Source organism: Callorhinchus milii, unplaced genomic scaffold, assembly GCF_018977255.1.
Source record: "Callorhinchus milii isolate IMCB2004 unplaced genomic scaffold, IMCB_Cmil_1.0 Scaffold44, whole genome shotgun sequence".
In the NCBI taxonomy this organism is placed as follows: Eukaryota; Metazoa; Chordata; class Chondrichthyes; order Chimaeriformes; family Callorhinchidae; genus Callorhinchus; species Callorhinchus milii.
This window is the reverse complement of record NW_024704785.1, coordinates 602,775-624,212: the sequence shown is the minus strand read 5'-3', so window position 1 is coordinate 624,212 and position 21,438 is coordinate 602,775. Positions and strand designations below refer to the sequence as shown.

The window sequence follows — 21,438 nt, the reverse complement described above, 5'->3', positions numbered from 1 at the left end:
TGCGCTCTATTAGTGTTATAATGATCTGAAATATACCTTTTTCGCCCACAAAATAGGTTTTGAATTGCCTTGAAGACATAAGGCGTTATATCAAATGCAAAGATTATTATTAGTATTTTATTTTTAAAATCATTTTGAACTCAGTACAAATTTACTGATGAGGAATAAGAGTGCTTTTTAAAATAACTACCAAGAATTTGGTCATTCACTTTACAGCTGTTGTGGGATACTGCTGTGCTCAAATTGGATGCTGCAATTGCCTATAAAATGCAGTTACTACGCTTTACAGTATATGCTGTGAAACGCTTTTGGATACCCACCTGACATGAAAGGAACTATAAGAAATGCAAATATTATTATCATTAAATCCACAGTATATTTTTTCCATTCACTACAGGCTTCCAAACAACAACAAAAAAAGTATTGGGTAAACACTAAAGCCCAGAGTAGTGTGCTGTTTCAAAGAGGCTTATTTCTCTATTGAAATACGATGATTTAGGTAAGTACTTAAACAACATAAGAGTATTATTTTAACCCTGTAAAGTGTGTGCGTTTGGTCTTAAAATACAATTCAGAATTGTAAAAACATTCTATCATGTTCTATCAAATCATAGGAACTGCTAGATGAAAAAGACCAAAGTCCAACTCTCCTTCCTTCTACCATCCAGATAGTCATGTCACATGCTACAATAATAATAATAATCCTTGCATTTGATATAGCGCTTTTCACGTCGGGAGGACGTCCCAAAGCGCTTCACAGAACACACTGTAAAGTGAATTGACTGTAATTGACTGTGGGCAAACGCGGCAGCCAATTGCGCACAGCAATGTCCCACAAACAGTCGTAGATTGAAAATGACCAATTTATTATTGTTTTTTGGAAGGATTATTATTAGGCTCTGTGTGGAGTAAGGAAACTTGCCCAAGGTTTCGCCCTCTGCCTGGAATTGAACTCAGGTCTCTCACTTGCAAAGCGAGTGCTCTAACCACTGAGCTACAGGACTCCTCAAATTATTATGTTGATAATTAATTAATTCTGTATGGATTAGTCTATCAACACAGGAGAAAGCTTTGGGAACCTTAGATCCAAAGTTGCCTAGTTCTTCCAAGCATACTACACTGACTATATGTCATGCATCAAATTACTCAGACACTGTATCCCCAAATAATATTTTCTAAACGAAATCTAGCTCATTTGCATTTGAATGAATTGACACTCTCTGCTTCTACTGTCTGTCTCCCTAGGGAGCCTGTGCTGAAATGACAGGGGGGAAAAAAAATTCCTAAAAGGACAGGGGAAAAAAAAATGACAAACTGAGGCATTGAATACGTTGGAATCTGTTCACGTTACCTGTGGATAAATATTCGGGTTATATCGTTTAATTGCGACATAGAACGTGATCTCGATTGGCTTGAACAACCTGGACAAGAATGGCCAGCTGTCCGCTCGCAGCCTTATCCATTACACGCATGGGATCAATCACAACAGTCACTCCCTTGGGAGAGCCATTGCTCGCAACCGCACAAGGACCACCTTTGTACAATCGATCTTCGGTTATCTTCGTGCTATATATCTTTTCTTTCTCTCTCTCTCTCGCTCTCTCTCTCTCTTTCTCTCTGCTGTTGGAAACAATGCACATTGCACATTACAACGATCAAAGAGGGCTCGTGTCAGTGACCGAGTGCCAAACGCAAAAGCGATTTGCATTTATTGACGGGCTACCCAGACGAGGAGCAGCAGAGGGGGTTGGCACATGCATACGTGCAAGGGATGGCTCGGGACGGTCCTGGACTGCAATCGACACTCTCGCTGACCAGAACGAAATGCCCTTTGACAGAGAATCTGTGCTGTGGTGTTTTAAAGTGCCCTCCAGGCAGGTGATTTCCTCTATCCCCTGGGTAACCCTCTTGCATGTGTGTGTGACTAGAATACACAATAAACAGCCCTCAGATTGAATCTCTACATCACTACCTTCCCAAACAATAAATCACAGACCCTCCCTTTTTTAAAAAAAAAGCTTTTGTTTGGCTTCCCTTACGCCCAAATGTACCAGTGTAACAGCTCATGCAATGAACAGCAGTGCAACTTGAACAGGAACTCGTGCATTGAACCCAAAACCAACACTGGGGGGAAAAAAAAACACCCACTTTGAAACTCGACACTGACATTTTCTTAAAATTGCATTTTTTTTTGAAAAAAAAGATTTTCCACCCACACTGATTTCCTTTTTTGGGGGGGGGAGGGGAAGGGAGGGGAGGAGGAGGAGGAGAGGAGGGGGTGGGAGGTGAGGGGGTGGGAAAGAAAGCAGCATCGTTTGGGAGTTGCAAAAGAGCAGGAAAAACGACTAAAAAAAGATGTTCACGGAAAGTTAGTCACTGGAGTGAGTAAAAAAACCTCACATTTCGAAATCTCCTCCTGACTCGTAACACACACACACATACACACAGACACAAACACACACACAACACAAACACAAACACAACACAAACACACACACAAACACACAAACACAAACACACAGACACACACACCACAGACACACACACACACAGACACACACCACAGACACACAGACACACACCACAGACACACACACACACACGCACCGGAAAAAAAAGTCTGGTTTTACTGTTATTCCCGGCGTTGGATGAAATTTAAGTCACCCCTTTCCCACTCAAAACTTGCTCCCCCCTCGCTGTCTTTTTCACGAGCAGTTAAAAAAAAAGACCCCCTCCCACCCCCACACCCCCTCACCCCAACACCCCTCCCTCACCCCAACACCCCCTCACCCCCTCCCTCACCCCAACACCCCCTCACCCCCTCCTCACCCCAACACCCCCTCACCCCAACACCCCTCACCCCAACCCCCTCACCCCACCCTCCCACCCAACACCCCTCACCCCAACACCCCCTCACCCCAACACCCCCTCACCCCAACACCCATCCCCTCACCCCCTCCCTCACCCCAACCCCCCTCACCCCCTCCCTCACCCCAACACCCCTCACCCCCTCCCTCACCCCACCCCTCCCTCACCCACCCCCTCCCTCACCCCAACACCCCTCACCCCCTCCCTCACCCCAACACCCCTCACCCCCCCCCTCACCCCAACACCCCCTCACCCCCTCCCTCACCCCAACACCCCCACCCCACCCCCCTCACCCCAACACCCCCCCCTCACCCCACCCCCCCCCCCCCACCCCCTCCCCTCACCCCAACACCCCCTCACCCCCCACCCAACACCCCTCACCCCCCCTCACCCCACCCCCCCCCCACCCCCCTCACCCCAACACCCCCCCCACCCCCCCCCCCCTCACCCCAACACCCCCTCACCCCAACACCCACCCCCTCACCCCCTCACCCCAACACCCCCCCCCCCCCCTCACCCCAACACCCCCCCCTCCCCCCCCCCCCCCCCCCCCCTCCCCCACCCCCTCACCCCAACACCCCCCCCTCACCCCCCCCCCCCCCACCCCAACACCCACCCCAACACCCCCTCACCCCCTCCCTCACCCCAACACCCCCTCACCCCAACACCAACCCCTCACCCCCACCCCCTCCCTCACCCCAACACCCCCTCACCCCAACACCTCAACACCCCTCACCCCAACACCCCCTCCACCCCAACACCCCCACCCACCCCACCCCCTCACCCCCCCCCCCCCACCCCCTCACCCCACCCCCCCCTCACCCCACCCCCCTCACCCCAACACCCCCTCACCCCACCCTCCCCCCTCACCCCAACACCCCCTCACCCCAACACCCCACCCCCCCCCCCCTCACCCCCCCTCCCTCACCCCAACACCCCCTCACCCACCCTCACCCCCACCACCCCTTCCCACCCCACCACCCCCTCACTCCCCACCCACCCCCCAACACCCACCACCCCTCCCGCACGCGTGAGCCAAGCGGCTCCTCGTCTCCACACACACACACACACTCTTCACTGCGTTTATCATCCACGTGAAAACAACAGCACAACCCCTCCAGGAACCTGCCCGGCGGTGGCGGTGGCGGTGGCGGTGACCCACTCCGCTCCCCACCGGGACCTCACCATCCACTCAACACAACGATGCTTTTTTTTTCCCCCCCAAGTCACCCCCCGCACAAAAAAAAACGTGGGGGCGGGGGGGGGGTGTGTGTGCGGGGGGGGAAGCAGCAGCGCTGTACCTGACCGGTCACGGCGCCTTACCTTTAATGCACCTTTCCATTTCCAGCTGTTTCTTGCGCTCCATGGCGCTCCGCCTGCGGTTCCCCTGCGGCGCCGAGAGCCACACCGTCTCCCCCCAGAAGGGGTATCGGGACACGATCCCCCCCTGGCGCTGCTGCCCCACAGCTCGGCTCAGCTGTCGGCGCGGCGCGGCGCGGCGCGATGATTGACAGCCGCGACCGCTCAATCCGCAGCGTCCCTCGGGCTCGGGGTCCCCGCCCGACCAGGCGAGGGGGGGGGGGGGCGGCGCCAATGCCGTCACAATGCCGGGCGGGGCCGTGTGAGTGACGTGTCCGCCTTCGCACCAGCCCCGGCCTCCTCGGCCCTGATTTGTTTGACGTCACCGGCAACCGCCGGCGGTCCCGCTCCAGGGCACGAGCGCACGCACGTGGTCCTGGTGGGTGGTGAGGGGGGAAATGGGAGGTTCTTCCCACTCGGTTCCTGGTAACTCTGTGAAAGCCAAAGCCACAAAGGTTACCATCGCCCGAATAATGATAATAACACTGCCGGCCTTCCCCCGGGCTCTGTCCTCGCTCCCCTCCTCCTCAATATCTATACACTCGCTCTTGGTACATCAGTCCGGCAGCAATGGCGGCGTTCCAATACAGTCATCCTACAGTGTTCTGTGGCGCGGACGTCCTCCGACGTGAAAGCCTATCAATGCTATTTTTTTTTTTATCATCCGCCATTCCTCTGCCTGACCCGAATCTCCTCGACTCCAGGACCTCTGCTGCGCTGACAATGTCTGTCAGACATCAAGTCCTGGATGAGAGCTAACTTTCTACAGTTGAACGTCAACAAGACCGAGGCTCTCCTGATTGGCTCCTGTCAGCGCCTCCGCACCTCGGGCGCTGACAGCATCACCGTCCGTGGTTACACACTACACCTTATTAAGCCAGTCCGGAACCTTGGGGTCTTGTTTGACCCTCAACTATCTTCTATACCACACGTCCGAGCCATAACTTGCTCTGCCTTCCCCCACCTCTGCAACATCGACCAGCTCCGCCACTGTCTCACACCACAGGCCGCTGAAACCCTCATACACACATTCATAACATCAAGGCTCGACTGCAAACTCCCTGCTTGTCGGCCTCCCCAACTCCTCCATAGGCTGTAGATCATCCAGAACTCTGCAGCCCATGTCCTCTCCCGCACCAGACAATGTTACCCTATTACCCCCATCCTTGTCTGACTCCACTGGCTTCCCATCACACAGTTCAAGATCCTGAGCTTCATCTTCAAAGCCCTCCATGGCCTCGCTCCCCCCTACCACCGCGACCTCCTAAATCCCTACCATCCTGCCCGCTCCCTGCGCTCTGCGGGCTCCAGACTGCTTCACGTCCCCCGCCTTGCCTACCCCACCATTGGTGGGTAGGCCTTCTGTCACTCTGCCCACACCCTCTGGAACTCCATTCCACAATCCCTCCGCCTCACCTCATCCCTTGCCTCCTTCAAGACCCATCTCAAGACCCTCCTCTTCGACTGTGCTTTCAATCACCCTGCTTCGCCCCCTGCCCTCCACACTCCCCAGTCTTTTGGGACGTACTCCCGATGTGAAAGGCGCTTTACAAATTTAATTTTGTTGTTGTTGTATTTGATATAGCCTTAACACAGCATCGAAGACAACTCAAACACTTCACAGGATATACTGTGTATCTTGTGGGCGAAACCCGGCAACCAGTTCTATACAACAATGTGCCACAAACAGACATGGAATGAGTGACCAATTTTATTTTGAGGGATTGTTACCCAGGACACTGGGAGAAACTCCCTTCGCTTTTCAAATAGTGCCATGTGATCTTTCACCTGAACAAGCAGACGAAACATCAGTTTAGCATTTCATCCGAAGGACGGATTTTTCAACAATGCAATACATCCCCAGCGCTGCATTGAAGTATCTGAGAGAATGTTACCAGTGCGCCAGGCTGACATAAGCTGGACAAGCATCGAGAAAGGTTACCAGGCAGTGCTTTCAATATCAATCTATGGGGTTGGTTAGACCCCAGCAGAACTCCGACACACACTCTGGGGTCCACAAGCCTCTCAAATTAATCAAGATGTGTCCCTCTGGGGAGAGTGTACTAACACCTCAATATATTAGAATTGCCACATGTAGGTGAGATGCATGGAGCTCTCAGTCTGGTGTTTATTTTCTTAAGCATAGTGATGGGCTTCCAGATGTTTGAGATGCCTGGCTGATCAAAAGATCAGAGTGTTAATGTGATGGAATGGCTCAACGCCAATGCCATAGAGTTTACGTGGAAAATAGTACCGTTAATTCTCAGTGGAAGTGCCAACTGATTCACTGACACTTGTACTGAGGACTTGAGCCAAAGATCCAGTGACCGAAGATGCTCACATTGCTTGTAGTTTTATGGATACATATCTAGGTTTTTGAAAATTAAACTCTTCGTGAAGTAGAATAATGACCATGAACTTCAAAAGTGTGGTCCTAGTTCTTCCCTTTTCCCAAATGTCACCAACATTTCTAAACGTGCTCAGTTAGCTCAATTGGTGGCACTCTTGCCCTGGATCTGTCAGTTATGGGTCCCGAGATTTCAGTTCACTATCTTGATTGACACTCCAGTGCCATAAAGGACTGTATTGTCAGATATGATTGCATTCAGATGCGATGTTAAATTGACGTATGTTCAGGTTGAGATTAAGATCTCATGACACTATTAAAAAAGACTGTTAGGAACAAACAGTTCAGAAGCAAAAATGAAACTGTACAGTATCTCTTGGAAGGGGGCGATAGTTCAACATTTTCTGTAAGAGGCGATAAATGGACAATCTATAAAGCCCCATATAAGGAGGTTATAAAATTGAGGTTTTTAAAACAAAGGGATTCGATGGGGTAGATACAGACAAACTATTTCCTCCGGTGGGGGAATCCGGAACAAGGTGGGGTAATCTTAAAATTAGAACTAGGACACTTTGGAGTGAAATTCAGAGGCAGTTTTTCACCCAAAGTGTAGTGGAAATCTGGAACTCTCTCCCCCAAAAGACTGTGGATGCTGGATCCATTCACATCTTCAAGCCTAAGCTGGATAGCCATTTGTTAAGTTGGGATATTAAGGATACGGGCAAGGGAGGGTAATTGAACTTCAGGTACAGATCAGCCATTGTCTTATAGGATGGTGGAACAGGCTCGAGGGGCTGAATGGCCCAGTCCTGTTTCCATGTCTGGATGAAAGAGAAATGGCTGACTTCAAAGCTGGAAACACTGTTCTCTTGAAATCAAACAAAAGGAACTTTATAGACTTCGGTGACCTTGTGGTTTACGATAATTATAATAAGAGCAGAGTTGTTCTTTTGCACAATGCCTCCTCTCACTTTTTCATTTGAAAAAGGGAGCTCCATTTCCTAACACTAAGTATTTGGGCCTGATGCAATCAATGAATATCAATCACATTAACCTCTATACGTACCCAGCATTCCCAGGATTAGTAGTTTCATTTTAATTCATTAAAAAAAATCTATATTTAAAAAAAATAGCATCATTAATTTTCCTGACATTTCTCTGGACGAGCTGAAGCATTTAGTTTTCATTGTTTCGCTCTGTATTAAAAGTTACTTTCCTTTGCTGTTAGAATTCTTCGAAATGAACATTTTAAAATGGAGTCAAGGAGTTGCACATTCATCATTGGTTTAATTATATTCAAAATCGTACTAAACTAGCAGAAAGCTAAATGCACGTCATTGAGTTCTTTACTGCTGTTTGAAAAGGCTTGAATTTTTTATACTTTTCTTTGAGGTAAATAATTCACTTGAGTTTACAGCAACACCTCCTTTCTAAACACGGAAATCTCAGATCAACTGAAACGCATAGCTTATTTGGGCGTTCATTCTTTACCAATCAGAATTCTTCTTTATCCTTAGCTATAATCTAATCAATACCTTAACAGTTACTGTGATCGAGCGCAAGGACATTTGATTGAAAGTGACTGTAGGCTATTTTACCTTTGATTAACTCATCAATGAGTTAATTTAGAATCACATTTAGAATATTGCTAATATTCTGTGATAATTATCAAATAGTTGCTAAGGTCAAGAAAGTTGATAGCTAAAAAAAGGTGAGTGTGACAAAATCCTACCCACTCCCTCACATTGAAATTGAAGTGATATCTTAACCCATCATAAGAGATAAACCCATTAATTGACACTCCAAATTGCTGCATTCCATGGAATGAAGGTGAGATTGCAAATATGGACTGCTTTGGGCTAAACCATTGATTCAGTGGCGAGGGATCACACCCACAGATCAATCTTCAATTATTGTCTATATTGGAGGCATTTATGAACAATGTAATACTATCACTGGTGATAATTAACACATTAAGTGCCACAATTTTCAACCCAATGTCAGCACTCTTGGACACAGTGCCCCAACAAGGACACTGATATTTAAGAAAGTTCAGAGAAAAAAGTATATTGCAATGATTCAGCTTCACTCCAAGCTATCAAGAGATACAGTTCTGAACATTTTGAGTTGGAGGAAAAGATTGAGAGAAAACGTAATGAAAATGTTGAGGGTATTTAAGTTGGACAGTGACATAGAACTGAAGAATAAGAACATTAACAAGCTTCCAGCAGAATGGAGATAAGGAGGAATGTTTTCCCCACAGAGCAATAGATACTGTACATGGAACAGACTCCAGCAAAAGTTAAACCGGGGTCTATTAACTCCATCAAAAAGATCTGGAAGATATTTATTTAAGAATGTTATTAAGGGTTATACAAGTCTAAAAACAAAGATTGAGTGTTTTGGAAAACAGAATGCTTCCTGTACTGCTAGGAAACACGGAAATGTCATCTGTGAAACACAACTGGGCGGATAATGCAGATTTAAGGTTAGATTAATAACCTGGAGTTTCACTCGATTACCTTCTGCGATCAGAAAGAAATGTGGTGGACCTTTCACCCGCAAGACTGAAACATTTGGGATGAGTCTAGGATTGAGCAAATTGCCTGTGGAATAAATATGGTTTGATGAGCAAAATGGATTTTTCTTGTTCCACGCTTTTTATAATGTTTCTATAGCTGCAGTTAAAGAAATTTCTGGCTGAATCTGCTTATGGCGTTGTGCTCCAGAAATTCATTTATAATGCACACCTGCCAATAACACGGGATCTTTTGCTATTCCACTTATATGCAGAATGATAATTCAATTTGAATGTGATTGTTAGGTTTTGTAAATACAGTATATGAACAAGCTGTATTTCTGAATGTTGTGTATCCAAAGTGATATTGCTTATCTAACCCATGGTGCTGAATATGTACAAACTGTGCATCCAGACTTATTATGTAGCAGAATAATGTCCATCTGTTGAACATGCTGATTTTCTCATAAAGATATAAGTAAACAAAAAACAATCAGGGCTACTTGTGCCGTTTTTGTTTCCTTTTAGCGTACAATTGATCAAAGTGCAATTACTATTGTTTAATTTGATGCAACAACAAACTAGTACATCTTAAGGTGGTCTTGCAGTCTTAATTTAGAAATTGAAATTCTGCCCTGGCAGGCATTTGCTTTCAGGTTTCTCCTAGGAGGCTAGTCTGCCAAACTCATCTGGGTAATCTTGGGAAGGGAGGGAGGTGGGAGCAGAGTGGGGTGGGAACTCCTTTGGGTCATTGAAAACCACCTTCAGATAATAGACAAAGCAACAGTTATCGTCATCACATGACGATGGTGGCATGGAATGTGGCAAAAGATAGATTTAAAAACACAGTAAGTTTTAAAGGTTAAAAAATGATAGTTACATATTGTAACACAAATATGTATTTGAAAATTGATTGGCAAAAATAATTTTATAAATCCAGAATGTTTCGGTTTTTTATTGCTATTACTCGGCCTACAAGGAAAGCAAATGTGGGCATAGAATTAATCTTTTGAGGAATGGCTACTTCAATGTAATATTTTATTAAGAAGCATTGCAAATTTCCATTTTGTTTGGTTCACTTCCGATAAACCAAAAAAGAGACCCAGGAAAGTCGAAGAGTTAATGGTTTATTAAATAATAAACAAGATAATTTATTGTGCAATTCAACAGAAAAGAAACACAAACAATAAAATAGACCATGTTACAGCAGGTTATATTTTTAAAGACAAATGATAAGCGTCAGTGATCAAAGCTACAATTATAACTGGATTTGAGTAAAATGAACAACTAAATAACAATGTGTTGTACATAGATTCAAGGCTTTATATGTAGTTATTACAACTGAAGCAATAATTCATAACATCAACACCAGAACAATACTTTAAAGCACAGCCTCTCTTTTTTCAATTGATCCTGGTTAGTGTTATTTTAGTTTATACCAATTATAGCTATATAAGGCAACAGGCAATCTGTAACACACTGCCTTTACAAAAAGGAAAACTAAGGAAACTAAGAATGGGTAAATGTTTTATAACCACACACTGATGTAAAGTTTTCCACATCTTCTATCCCCATCAAACTAGTCAGTGTGACATTGGTATGCTATACGTTGTGGTTGGTTCCACATGATTGGTGTCACTACCAACATCGGGCAGGTTTATGCATACATTTTAAATTACAACACGTTAATAACATTAGACACATATACTGCTATTGACTTCAGCCACTAACTTTAGAAGTGTTAACAGCAAGTCGACCATACATTGGATACCGTTACAACTTCCATGAAAATAAAAATAACCATAAACAATGGCTAAAGGGGGTCCATCATAAATAAGCTTATCGCCAAAACTGGTGTGTTTTTGTCACATATTTATGGCAGGAAATCCCATTATTAAGATTTAGAAACAAATCCCTACTTTTAGTGATTGGCAAAAAGTAGACCACAATGTTATCACTGAGTGGTATAACCATCACATTGTGGCAGTCAGTAAATTACTGCCCTCCTCCCCCTTAGTGTTGTCAAACCTGGCCAACCTACTTCTACTTTGCTGTTGGCAAGTTTCTAAGTCTTGATGCAGGGATTTCTAAAGCTGAACTTGACTCACTGATACAAAGTCAGTAGATGGTGGAACAATGTCACAGTATTTAAAGTCAAAACATACAAGAGGTTAAGGCTGACCCAACAATTGCTCTCAACACTCAGTCAGTCACCTCTGGAAGTGTCTCTAAATTCTTTTTCCATAAATATCACAAAAAGTTTGGTTTGCTTGAAAGAGAATAATATGCAGATACTATGTTTTATTTTCTGTTTGTGATTACATAAAGCCCACAAGCATTTAATATGCACAGCAGTGAATTTATGCCCTTTAAAGCTTTTTCTCTGCACTCCACCATAACTTGGTGTTTTTCCAGATTATCTTTGCTTACTCATTTATTATTATTTCACTGCCCTGATATCGCACAGAAATGGTGAATTATGTGATGAATCAGTTGAATACGCACAGGGGATAATTATTCTACTCTGATTGTTTTCCTTGTTTATTTTTAATCGTTCTTGATTTTGATGTAATGGGAAGCACAGGATTTGTTAAGGCCATATATTTCTATTTTGTTTAAATTCCGGTTGTAAAGAGTGATGCCATTAGCCATAAGACTGCAGAGGTGACCTGCAGGAGTCTGTCTGGAAGGGCAGTGTTTGCATGTGCTCTCATGCCTCACTATGCAGTGGGTACTCTCCTCCCTGAGCCTCTGATCCAAACAATCTCTCAAATTCACCTGATTCTTCTGGGAAGGAACAGAAGTGAACACATTGCCATAGGGAAGGAAAGAAAGAAAGAATAATAGAGGACAAGTCACCCTGCATCACTCTCTCGCCTTGTGCACTACTCCCTAAGTACACTTCAGATTACATAGGTTTTAGAAAAGACTGATGGAATTATACATAGCTCAAAATATTGTTTGAATTACAAAGGTGCCATAGCTATTGGCAAAGCATAGAATTATTTTCACACCTTCCGATATTTTCTACTTTATATTATGTATTTCAAAGAATGTTTTCCTTCTAATATAAAAAACAATAGATAACAATAATTGCATTTGATATAGCACCATTCATGTGGGGATGACTCAAAGTGCTTCACAGGAATTACTGTAAATTCTAATGATTGTATTTTGTAGGTGGAGTAGATAATATGGGCATTGTGATTCTAGTTAGATTCTAGTTTAGTAATGTGAGGATCATTTCTGTTAAGATCTTTTCCTGGGTGTCGTATAATGGGTATTATGCACCTTTGATTCCTATGCAGAGTGCTTCCCAATAGTCTAGCAACAGGACCAAAATCCAGCGCTAAGCCATATAGACCAGAACATCACATGAATTAGCTGCATGAGTAGTTGGGGTTTTACAATTGGGTTTTGCATTCCTTTGCTATGGAGAAGGAAACACTCAAGCCAGGGTTCTTCCTGCGCCTCTTCTCTATGGAAATTGCATGTGATGGTGTCAAATGAGAACGGAATCGACATTTGCTGTTATGGCAATCAGTTTCACTGATTGATGTCACACATGTAGACTGGTCGCTTGTACAAAATGATGGAATGCTGAACCATGGAAATGCCCCTGGCAAGTGACAGCACGTTCAGCCCAGTCAAGTGTCTGTGGAACTGCTCCCAGCAAGAGACAGCACTTCAGCTAGGATCTGTGGAACTTCCCCCAACACCTTCAGGTTGATGAGCAATTGGCAAAACAAGATTTTTCTTGTCTGCTTCATCCACATGCCACAGTGACACAGTGTTTTAAAATTTTAACTCACAATATGCAGTGCTGAATGTGATGTTTGACCTCACTGTCTTGTGAGTGGTATTGAGGGAAAGCCCAATATCTCCATAGAGGTCATAAAAAGTCTGATTAAGGATTGTCTTGTGACCATTCTTATATCCTCCTCCTTGCAGCTTGTGGAGAATTGTAATAGCAAGAGTTTACTAGAAGATCACCTGGCTGATTTGATTAAGGCCAGTCAGCTGAAGGAAAATAAAGAGATTTGTTTTTCTCTCTGTGATTTAATTCTTCGTTGTCCTGAAAGCAACGATTATGGTACCATACAATTCAATGAATACTGCATTCAGAAGTCGCTTATTATCCCTTCTTTTGCCCCTTATTATCCCCCCGAGGACTCTGAAGCCAATCACATTGTTATGTTTGTGGTCCTTCGGGGGGGCGATGGGTGATGAGGACAACAACAACAAACATTAGTCAAGACTTACATTTAACATTTTATTAGCATTTTAGAGTGTGCATATTTCTGTAAATTTTACCTTCATTTAGAAGTTTTGGGGGGATTTGTAGTTCTTAAAACCAGCTTTGTAATTAAGCCTGAAAGTTTGAATTTGCTAAATTTGCCACTCTCTGAAACTCTAAGGAAATAGTAGAAGGGTACCATACAGATGGAATTTCTCCCCCAGTTGATATAAGCTAAGTCAGTACAGACTGAGGTTCAGGTCCCGGTCTGTAGGGCTCAGTTTCACATTCGGCCACCGAGTTGATTGAGTAAGCCATCAGGGTAATGAAAATAGGGCTTTGATATTCTTCTAAGAATAAAAAGTTACTCCTCAACATTCAGAGAAACTGTCTCAGATTTATATCTGATGAATCCAATTTTATTATTATAGGGCAGTGATCTTTGTATGGAATTAGCAGGTTGCTGCTCTATATTGGAAGTGACTTTCTGCTTTGATTCCTTATTACGTGATCTTTACACTTGAGACTGTTTAAGTGAAGTTTAATTAGCATTATTTCTAAAGCACCAACAGCTAGTTAGTAAATACTGTAATAAGCTTAGCTCATAATTTCCTTTCTTTACACATAATTATTGCAAAGCAGTTCAGAATTATAATTTGTATAGTTTATGTCTACACAACAAATTCTTATTCAAAGGACTTGACTATGCCCAGTCAACCCCTGCTAGCATCTTTGAGCAATGTCGTGATCTTTGACAAGCTGCTATGGTATAAATGAGCAGACAACTAGTACCAAGAAATACAGCAGATGTAGACAATTCAAAACATGCATTCTCCACTGTACAGTACATAATTTACTGTACACCAAGTGAAATATAACTTTAGGTACCAAAAGACACCAGTCACTAAAATCTGTAATAAATAATTATAGTAATGTGCAACTTTGGACTCAGGCCAACCTGGATCACAACAATCCTTATCCATTTGAACACCATTTGAGGTCACAGGACCTTGTTAATCATTGAAATGAGGAAATTATGGATTCCAAAGCATAGTTGTGGGTATACAACTGATATGGCAAAACCAGCATTAAAACCATGAGCCAAATGTGACTTTTATTAGAGAAGAGCACTTTGGCTTTGAGTAGTACTATATCACACACGCACATCCATCCATACAGGATATATCGCCTATACATACACACACAAGCACACATATATAGTTGAAATGTAGATGACTAGCTTCACGTGTATAATACCATCAAATGTTCCATTCCACCTGTTCAGCTAAATTCACTTATTGTAAAGTGAATCTAAGATGAACAGATGCTTGACATGTTTGTGGCCCATGGTGATTCACTTTTGCTGGTATATTAATTATTAATAAACAAAATGAGCTTCTTTGTTGGGATTTGATCCCTGTTCTAGTGAATCTGTGTGTTGGAATTATCTGGTAAAAACATCAGAAGCCCATCCATTTTCTAAGGAATCCATCATGTGCAAAAACAAATTAAATCAAACAATTTAAAGGTGGGCTACAGTTCATTCAGTGGACTTCTTCTCTATCACTTTTAAACAGGACAGAGATAATGCTTCGATAATCTCTTGCTCATAGTTATTCAGCATCAAAGCAAAGCATTATCTAACATTCCAAAATATTTGTATGAATCTCATCTTTTCTGTTAAGAACTGCAGATGTGCTGAGGCTTCAGGATTTTTAAAAAATATTCTTGAAATATTTTTTTTACTGGGACTGAAAGTTGGGGCTAAGTACCCAATGATTTTGTCACCCTTGCTGGGAGTAAACTATTTGGTTATTTAGTTATTGTTTTTCAGGGTACTTTGGAGTTGTTATAGATGAAAGTAAACATCAAGCAGAAGCTTTCACACACATTTTCTATCATTTATGTCTTTTTGTAAATATAAATATTTCAAAGCAGATATAGTCAATGCAAGCCATCCGTTCACTTACTGTCAGCGTTTGTGCATTACCTAGAGAAAGTGCAACGTCTGAAAGGACTCAGAAGTAATCACATTTCGTTTTCGTGCTACGTTCACTGTAAGCTATTTTAAACTGAGGTAAAAGTCAATTGCATTCTGTGTTTTTAGATCCTTTAAATGCTTGCAGTTAGAATAAAGAATTTGGTCCAGTTTAAGAGTGTATAGGAAGTTTGGATCTGTATTTTCTATCTGAACTTGTACAATTATTTTTTATATAATTTTGCCAGTGGGAAGCCATATGGCATTAACCAAGACTAAGTTGACACAAAGTATCACACAAGAGACTCCTTTCAAACTGAGCTTCAAGGGTAAGACATGAACATGGATGCGTGGCTTGCTAAAGGGAAGAAAGCAGATGATAGTCATAAGGGGAGCTAGGTTGAAATGGGGGTGGGATTGAGTGGATGCCTCAGGAACCTGAGATAGTCCTAAAATCCGTAAATGACTAGGATTCGCAGTCTCAGCCCAAGATACTGTAGTTAAATTTACAGATGTCACAGAACTAGGGAGAAACTTTGGATTCAAACAATGCAGCCCTCATGTTATCAAGAGAATTCTGCAGGGTGTGCACCCGGGCTCACTATTGACAAACATTGTGGTACAAGTGGATGGGATAGAACTTGCCAAGGAGGAAAATGAAAGAGACCTAGGGGTGTTTGACTCATCGCTCACCGTGTCCAGCCAACGTAAGGCAGTAAATAACCAGAAAAGCAGGATGCTGGACTCAATTCCTGCATTAGGTGAGTTCTAATCTCCAGAAGCTGTGCTCAAACTGTACACTGCTCTGGTATAAAAATCTTTCCTCTTTGACCATACTGTTGATCAACACCAAATGTCCCAAGTCCCATTTCCCACCTTGATCAGTGATCAACATTGTGTGCATAAAGCTTTATATGATGTTCTCCAATATAAAATGTGCCATGTGAGCACATGTTGTTGGCAGGCTATACGCTTTGTTTAAAGTTCTGGTCACTGAGAACTGCTGAGGTCCATTGCAGATGAGAGCAACAAGCCTGATCCCCAGGGTTAGAGGGATGAGTTATGAGGAATAACTGGACAACTAAGGGTTCCTCAACTTTGAAAAGAAACTTCTCAGAACAACTTGCATTACAAAGCACCCCTCATACAGGGGAGCGTCTCTCACAGTGGTGGAGCCTGATGCTGAGCCGGGGGGAGGTGACCGTAGGCATGGCCAAAGAGGAAGTTCTTCAGGCGTGATCTAAAAATGAGGAAGGAGAGGGCAAGGCGGAGGGATTGAGGGACAGAGTTCCAAGTTTTGGGGCGGGAGTTGACTTTACAGAGGTATGCTTCTATTTAGGTTAGTTGATGGCAATCCTACTTCTGGGTCAAGGTTGTGGGTTCAAGAGCCATATCTGGATGGCTTACACTGCAATGGAGTGAAGGGGAATAGTGCATTATCAGAAGTATTGTCTTTCAGAGGAGGCATCAAACCAAGATCCTATGCACCTTACGTGGATGTTAATGATCCAATGATATTATTTTGCTTGATGCTGACCAACAATTCTTCAGATTAATGGGTTTTTGAAGACTTTGCTGGTCAAAATGGTCGTCATATTTACCTATAGAAAGACACTTTGATAATAATTGCGATAAAGTGATAAGATGCTATTTAAACAATGCTAATTGTTTATTAGTTGTTCCTAATATGCTTAAAGGGATTAAGAAAAAGTAAAATGTTGGATCCATCAAGGCAGCAGTTGAAAAGGATAAAAACTCAAGGGTTGTAAAGGGCAATTATAGAACAGATGATAATAATCAGTAGCTGGAACCGTTTACCAGAGAGTGTGATAAACACAGGAGTTAAATGAAACACAGCTTGATGCTGGAATGGAGGATGGTAGGGCTGGTATGTGAAAGATCAAATAGGCAAAGCTTCTTTATCATCTGAACCTTTCTTATGATCTAAACAAATAAGGAATGTCGGTGTTGGAAAATGTAACACTAGCACATCTGAGGAACCTAGAAAAAATAATTTTTTCACATTATTTTCTGTAAATGTACTGACCTTAAAGGCATCTGTATACAATGGTAATTTTTTATTATAAGCACAACCCACAAAGGTTGGTAGATTTCCTGACGAATGGAAATATAAGTCAGTATCAAGAACTCTCAGGATGGGTTTAGCAGAGCTGGATGGAAAGCAATGCTCTCTCTAAACTGCTTTGAAAAGTATTTCAATTCCTCCCTTAGAATGACACCCATCCTGCAGGATTGTGGAATTTCCATTTCAATGCCAGCCACCATGTGGCCACTCTCAGAGAAACTGCCAATGTATTGCCAAGTTGCATCCATTTTGTCCTATGGGCCTACACTCACTACAGAGCTGAGACTTTCCAAAGTCATTATACTGTATTTAAGATTTGCATCTAGCAGTTGATAAAGGAGTCAATTGTTATCAGTCTGGGTTGGATTTGACCCTAGTTCCATGAATTGGTCTGTAAATTTACCAAATTTTGTGAATGTTCAGTATAGTGAACCATGGCACTGCTCAGACACAAGTAGTATTGTTTATTTCACTAAAATTAGATATAATGCTAATTTCAACCTCTCCCCCACCAAAATGACACACTGTGTGCCTCTTTGTTATGGTCTTCAGCATTTCTCTCTAATATAAAGGGAACTTTCACGTGGAAAAATTAGAACAAAACAGATTTGAAGAAAAGCTCTTGCACGGAAAAATGCAGGGTAAATGGTGGAATGCCAGAAAATTGCTTTGGGATGCAAAGTGACTCTTGTGTAGCAACTCATACATAGGCCACACCAATCAATGTGATCTGTGCCCTGAAATGATCATGGCTTGGAGCAGAGGTCTTTGAGTTGGTGTGACATACGTGGGGTTCTGACACACTTCCAGCGTTTGTGCCATTTATGCAGATTCTTTTCCCGTTCAAGTTCTTTTTTAATCTCAATGTATTATCGGGGGAGGGGGGGGGGGGGGAGAAGAAACACTACTACAGTGTTCACCCAGCTATATTATTGCTGTCAAATGCAAGAAATCCAAACCTGTTTAACATCCTCAATCCAAATGCTCCATTCAAACCGTTGTGTTTAAGCAGTCGTTTTGCGCTACAATGTAACTAGACAGTTACTTCTCAGAGATTCTCAGCAAACAACAGTCTAAGCTTAGAGCTTACTGGTTACAATGCTCAGCTTTTCATGCAAGATTAGCAAAACACACAACCTCTAGCTTTGCACACCTTCTCAAAAATTGCTCTGATTATTCATTCGGTGATGAAATTACACATGAAATGTTTCAGCCATGAGTACCGCTTTGTCTTCTGCTGGGATCTTCATTGCTAAGGAGAACTTTCCCTGCTGAAATATATCTTTTTTCAGTTAAAAAAGCCGTGCTTTCTTCTTCAGGTCATTTCTCTTCCATAGCGCCAGCCGATTAAATTCTTCTATAGTCATCCCGAACACACGGAAGAACTCCTCTGGAGACAAGTGGCGCTGGAAAAAAGAAAAGTTATTATTGACACATGTCAAAAAGGAAGATGAATCTTCATGTGCCACAAACAAAACCTGTCTGCTTCAGTACTACACAATATAGTGGATTTATTCAATGAGTCATTACATTACGTAATTTACAGTTTGTCACCGAATCAGCCAATAAATTAATTGACAGCAGATCTGTTGCTACACAGGTCCACGTAAATGGGGTCAAATATGTAGAGTGCTTTGATTATTCCATATGGTTAGACATTGATTATGATAAATTACTCTTGCAAAGTTTACCCAAATGCACAGTGAGAGATATACATTATCAGTGACAGGCCAGTCATAGTGCAATATAACATAAAGCAGTCTTACTTACGATTTTTGAAATAGTGCATAATGCTTTTACATAACTGAATTTATCTTTTGTAAGTTGTATGTTTAGGTATTATATAGACTAGTTAGCAGTAAATAGGATGGACACGGTCGAGCGCCCTATCTATCAAGGTGGAGGGGAATCCTCGGCTGAGGAAAAGGAGGACACTTCAGAATACACACTACCTCAGCCAACCCCACTGCCCCAGCGCTCCCTCCACTCAGCAAACACTGACCTGCTTTATATCTCTGCCCATTCCATCCTACCATTGGTGGTTGAGCTTTCAGCAATTCTGCTATTCTGAAACTCCCTCCTGAAGCCATTCCGCCTATCCCTTTGCTCCTTGAATCCAGAAGCTGCCTTATGGTTGCTCTTTCACAAGGTTAGTCTGGAGGAAGACTCTTGTTAAGGCTACATGTTCTCATTCCTCCAGAACATTTAAAAAGTCGTTGATTACCCTCTGCATGAAGAAAACGTCTGGCTTCTGGCCTGAAATTATTCTAAACCTATGTCCTCTTGTTCTACAGTCATGATACAACCTAGAGTATTGATCTGGGTTTACTTTTTCAATCTCATCAAAAAAATTGTACATCTCTAAGCGGTCCCTCTGAGTCAACTCTCTCAAGATTGAAGAGTCCTAGCTTGTCTAGTCATTGCTCCTAGCTCATTCCTCTAAAACTGGGGATGATCCTAGTTGGCTTTCCTCTATACTGCTTTTAGGGTTTGACTTGTGTCACGGTGACCAGAACGGTGTGCAGGATACAACTTGCCGTCTGACGAGAGATTGCAAGAACTGAGAACGACATCTGGGGACCTAACCTCAATTAGTTTAACAATATAACCCAGCATCCTGTTTGCCTTGTTTATTAGCCACCTCTCTCAACCCCCTGCATGAGCAAACCTTTAGCCAGGTCTCCCAGTCAACTGTGTGAAGTGCTTTAAGATATCCTCCAAGCATTAAAGGCCCTATATATATATTAAATTATGTTGTATGATTTTGCAATGTAACACAATGCAAATCTTAGACCAATGTCTTCTTTACATTACAGCACCAATGTAGATTTTGTGTAATCATTACTTTGGTCTTTAAATCATGTTATTGAGGTAAGCCTCCATTGCATTCACCTCAAGCCAGATTTCCACAAGGCAAATTAGCTGAATTATTCTAACCCTCAATTTTCTGTCCAACATCTGTTTTTTGCTACACCACAAAGGGAGTGGAACTTGACATAATGCAGTCCTCGAGGAAGTAGTTGAGAAATTCCACTGCTTTAAAAACAGAGCACCTGTTGCGAGTTCAACTTGACATAATACTTCCCTCTTCCCGTCTTCCATATTGGTGATGGTGGATAAACAATATGGGGATCATGTTGCTAAATTTCTTAATTTTCTTTTTTAATCTTTATTTCTGAGAGGAAATGGCCAGTGTGTTCTACAAGGTCATTTCCTGTCCAGTTCATCTCTGGAAATATTATGGTGCATGAAACTGAAAGCGCAGAGGAATTTAATTTAGCTGAGGGGCTAGTTTCAACGACAAATATGCAGTCACTACACTGTACAGATAAACTCTGTGGAGAACTTTTAAACATTTTGGTGTGATAATAATAATAATTTTTGCATTTGATATAGCGCCTAATCGTGTATTTGAGACATTTCAAAGCGCTTCAGAGGATATACTATAAAGTGGATTTTGACTGTTATTTATGGGCAAAATGTGGCAGCCAGGATTGCACAGCAATGTCCCACAAACAGATATGGAATGAGTGACCGATTTTATTTGGAGGATTTTTTGGCCAGGACACCAGAGAGAGAAGCTCCCTTCTCTTTTCGAATACTGCCATAGGATCTTTAATGTCCACCTGAATAGTAGATGGGACCTCGGTTTAACATCTCATCCAAAGGACGGCACCTCCAACAATGCAACACACCGCCAGCACTGCACTGGAGTGTCAGCTTAGACCAAATGATTCCAAGTCCTGATAAGGTGCTATATCAAATGCAGGGATTATTTACTCTTGGATGTTTATTCATGGCACAAATAATACTTCACTTTGCCAGGAAATACAGATGAAACTGTGTCTGCAGGTAATGTAAGCCACAGGTGTGTTAACATCTACACATCATTTTCCATGACAATAGAATACAGTGACATGTCTTTCTTTACTCCAAGTACTCCAACGCCCCACTCGTCAGGCTCCCCAGCTCCTCTGTACATAACACGCTGACCATCTAGAACTCCGCAGCCCAGGTCAGGCTCTGTGAGCCCATCAACCCCTAT

At 42.8% G+C, this 21,438-nt stretch overlaps 1 protein-coding gene across 7 annotated transcripts in view; it reads right to left on the bottom strand.

The window, feature by feature from the left end:
* Positions 1–18,301: 18,301 nt before the first annotated feature.
* Positions 18,302–21,438, bottom strand: part of LOC103187169 (actin binding LIM protein family, member 2) — a 159,918-nt gene continuing 156,781 nt past the window's right edge. For all 7 annotated transcript variants that reach the window (XM_042345385.1, XM_042345389.1, XM_007906553.2 and 4 more), the window contains one exon: positions 18,302–18,799. In XM_042345385.1, coding sequence (XP_042201319.1) covers positions 18,686–18,799 — 114 coding nt within the window. In that variant the 3' untranslated portion in view covers positions 18,302–18,685. The remainder of the gene's footprint in view (positions 18,800–21,438) is intronic.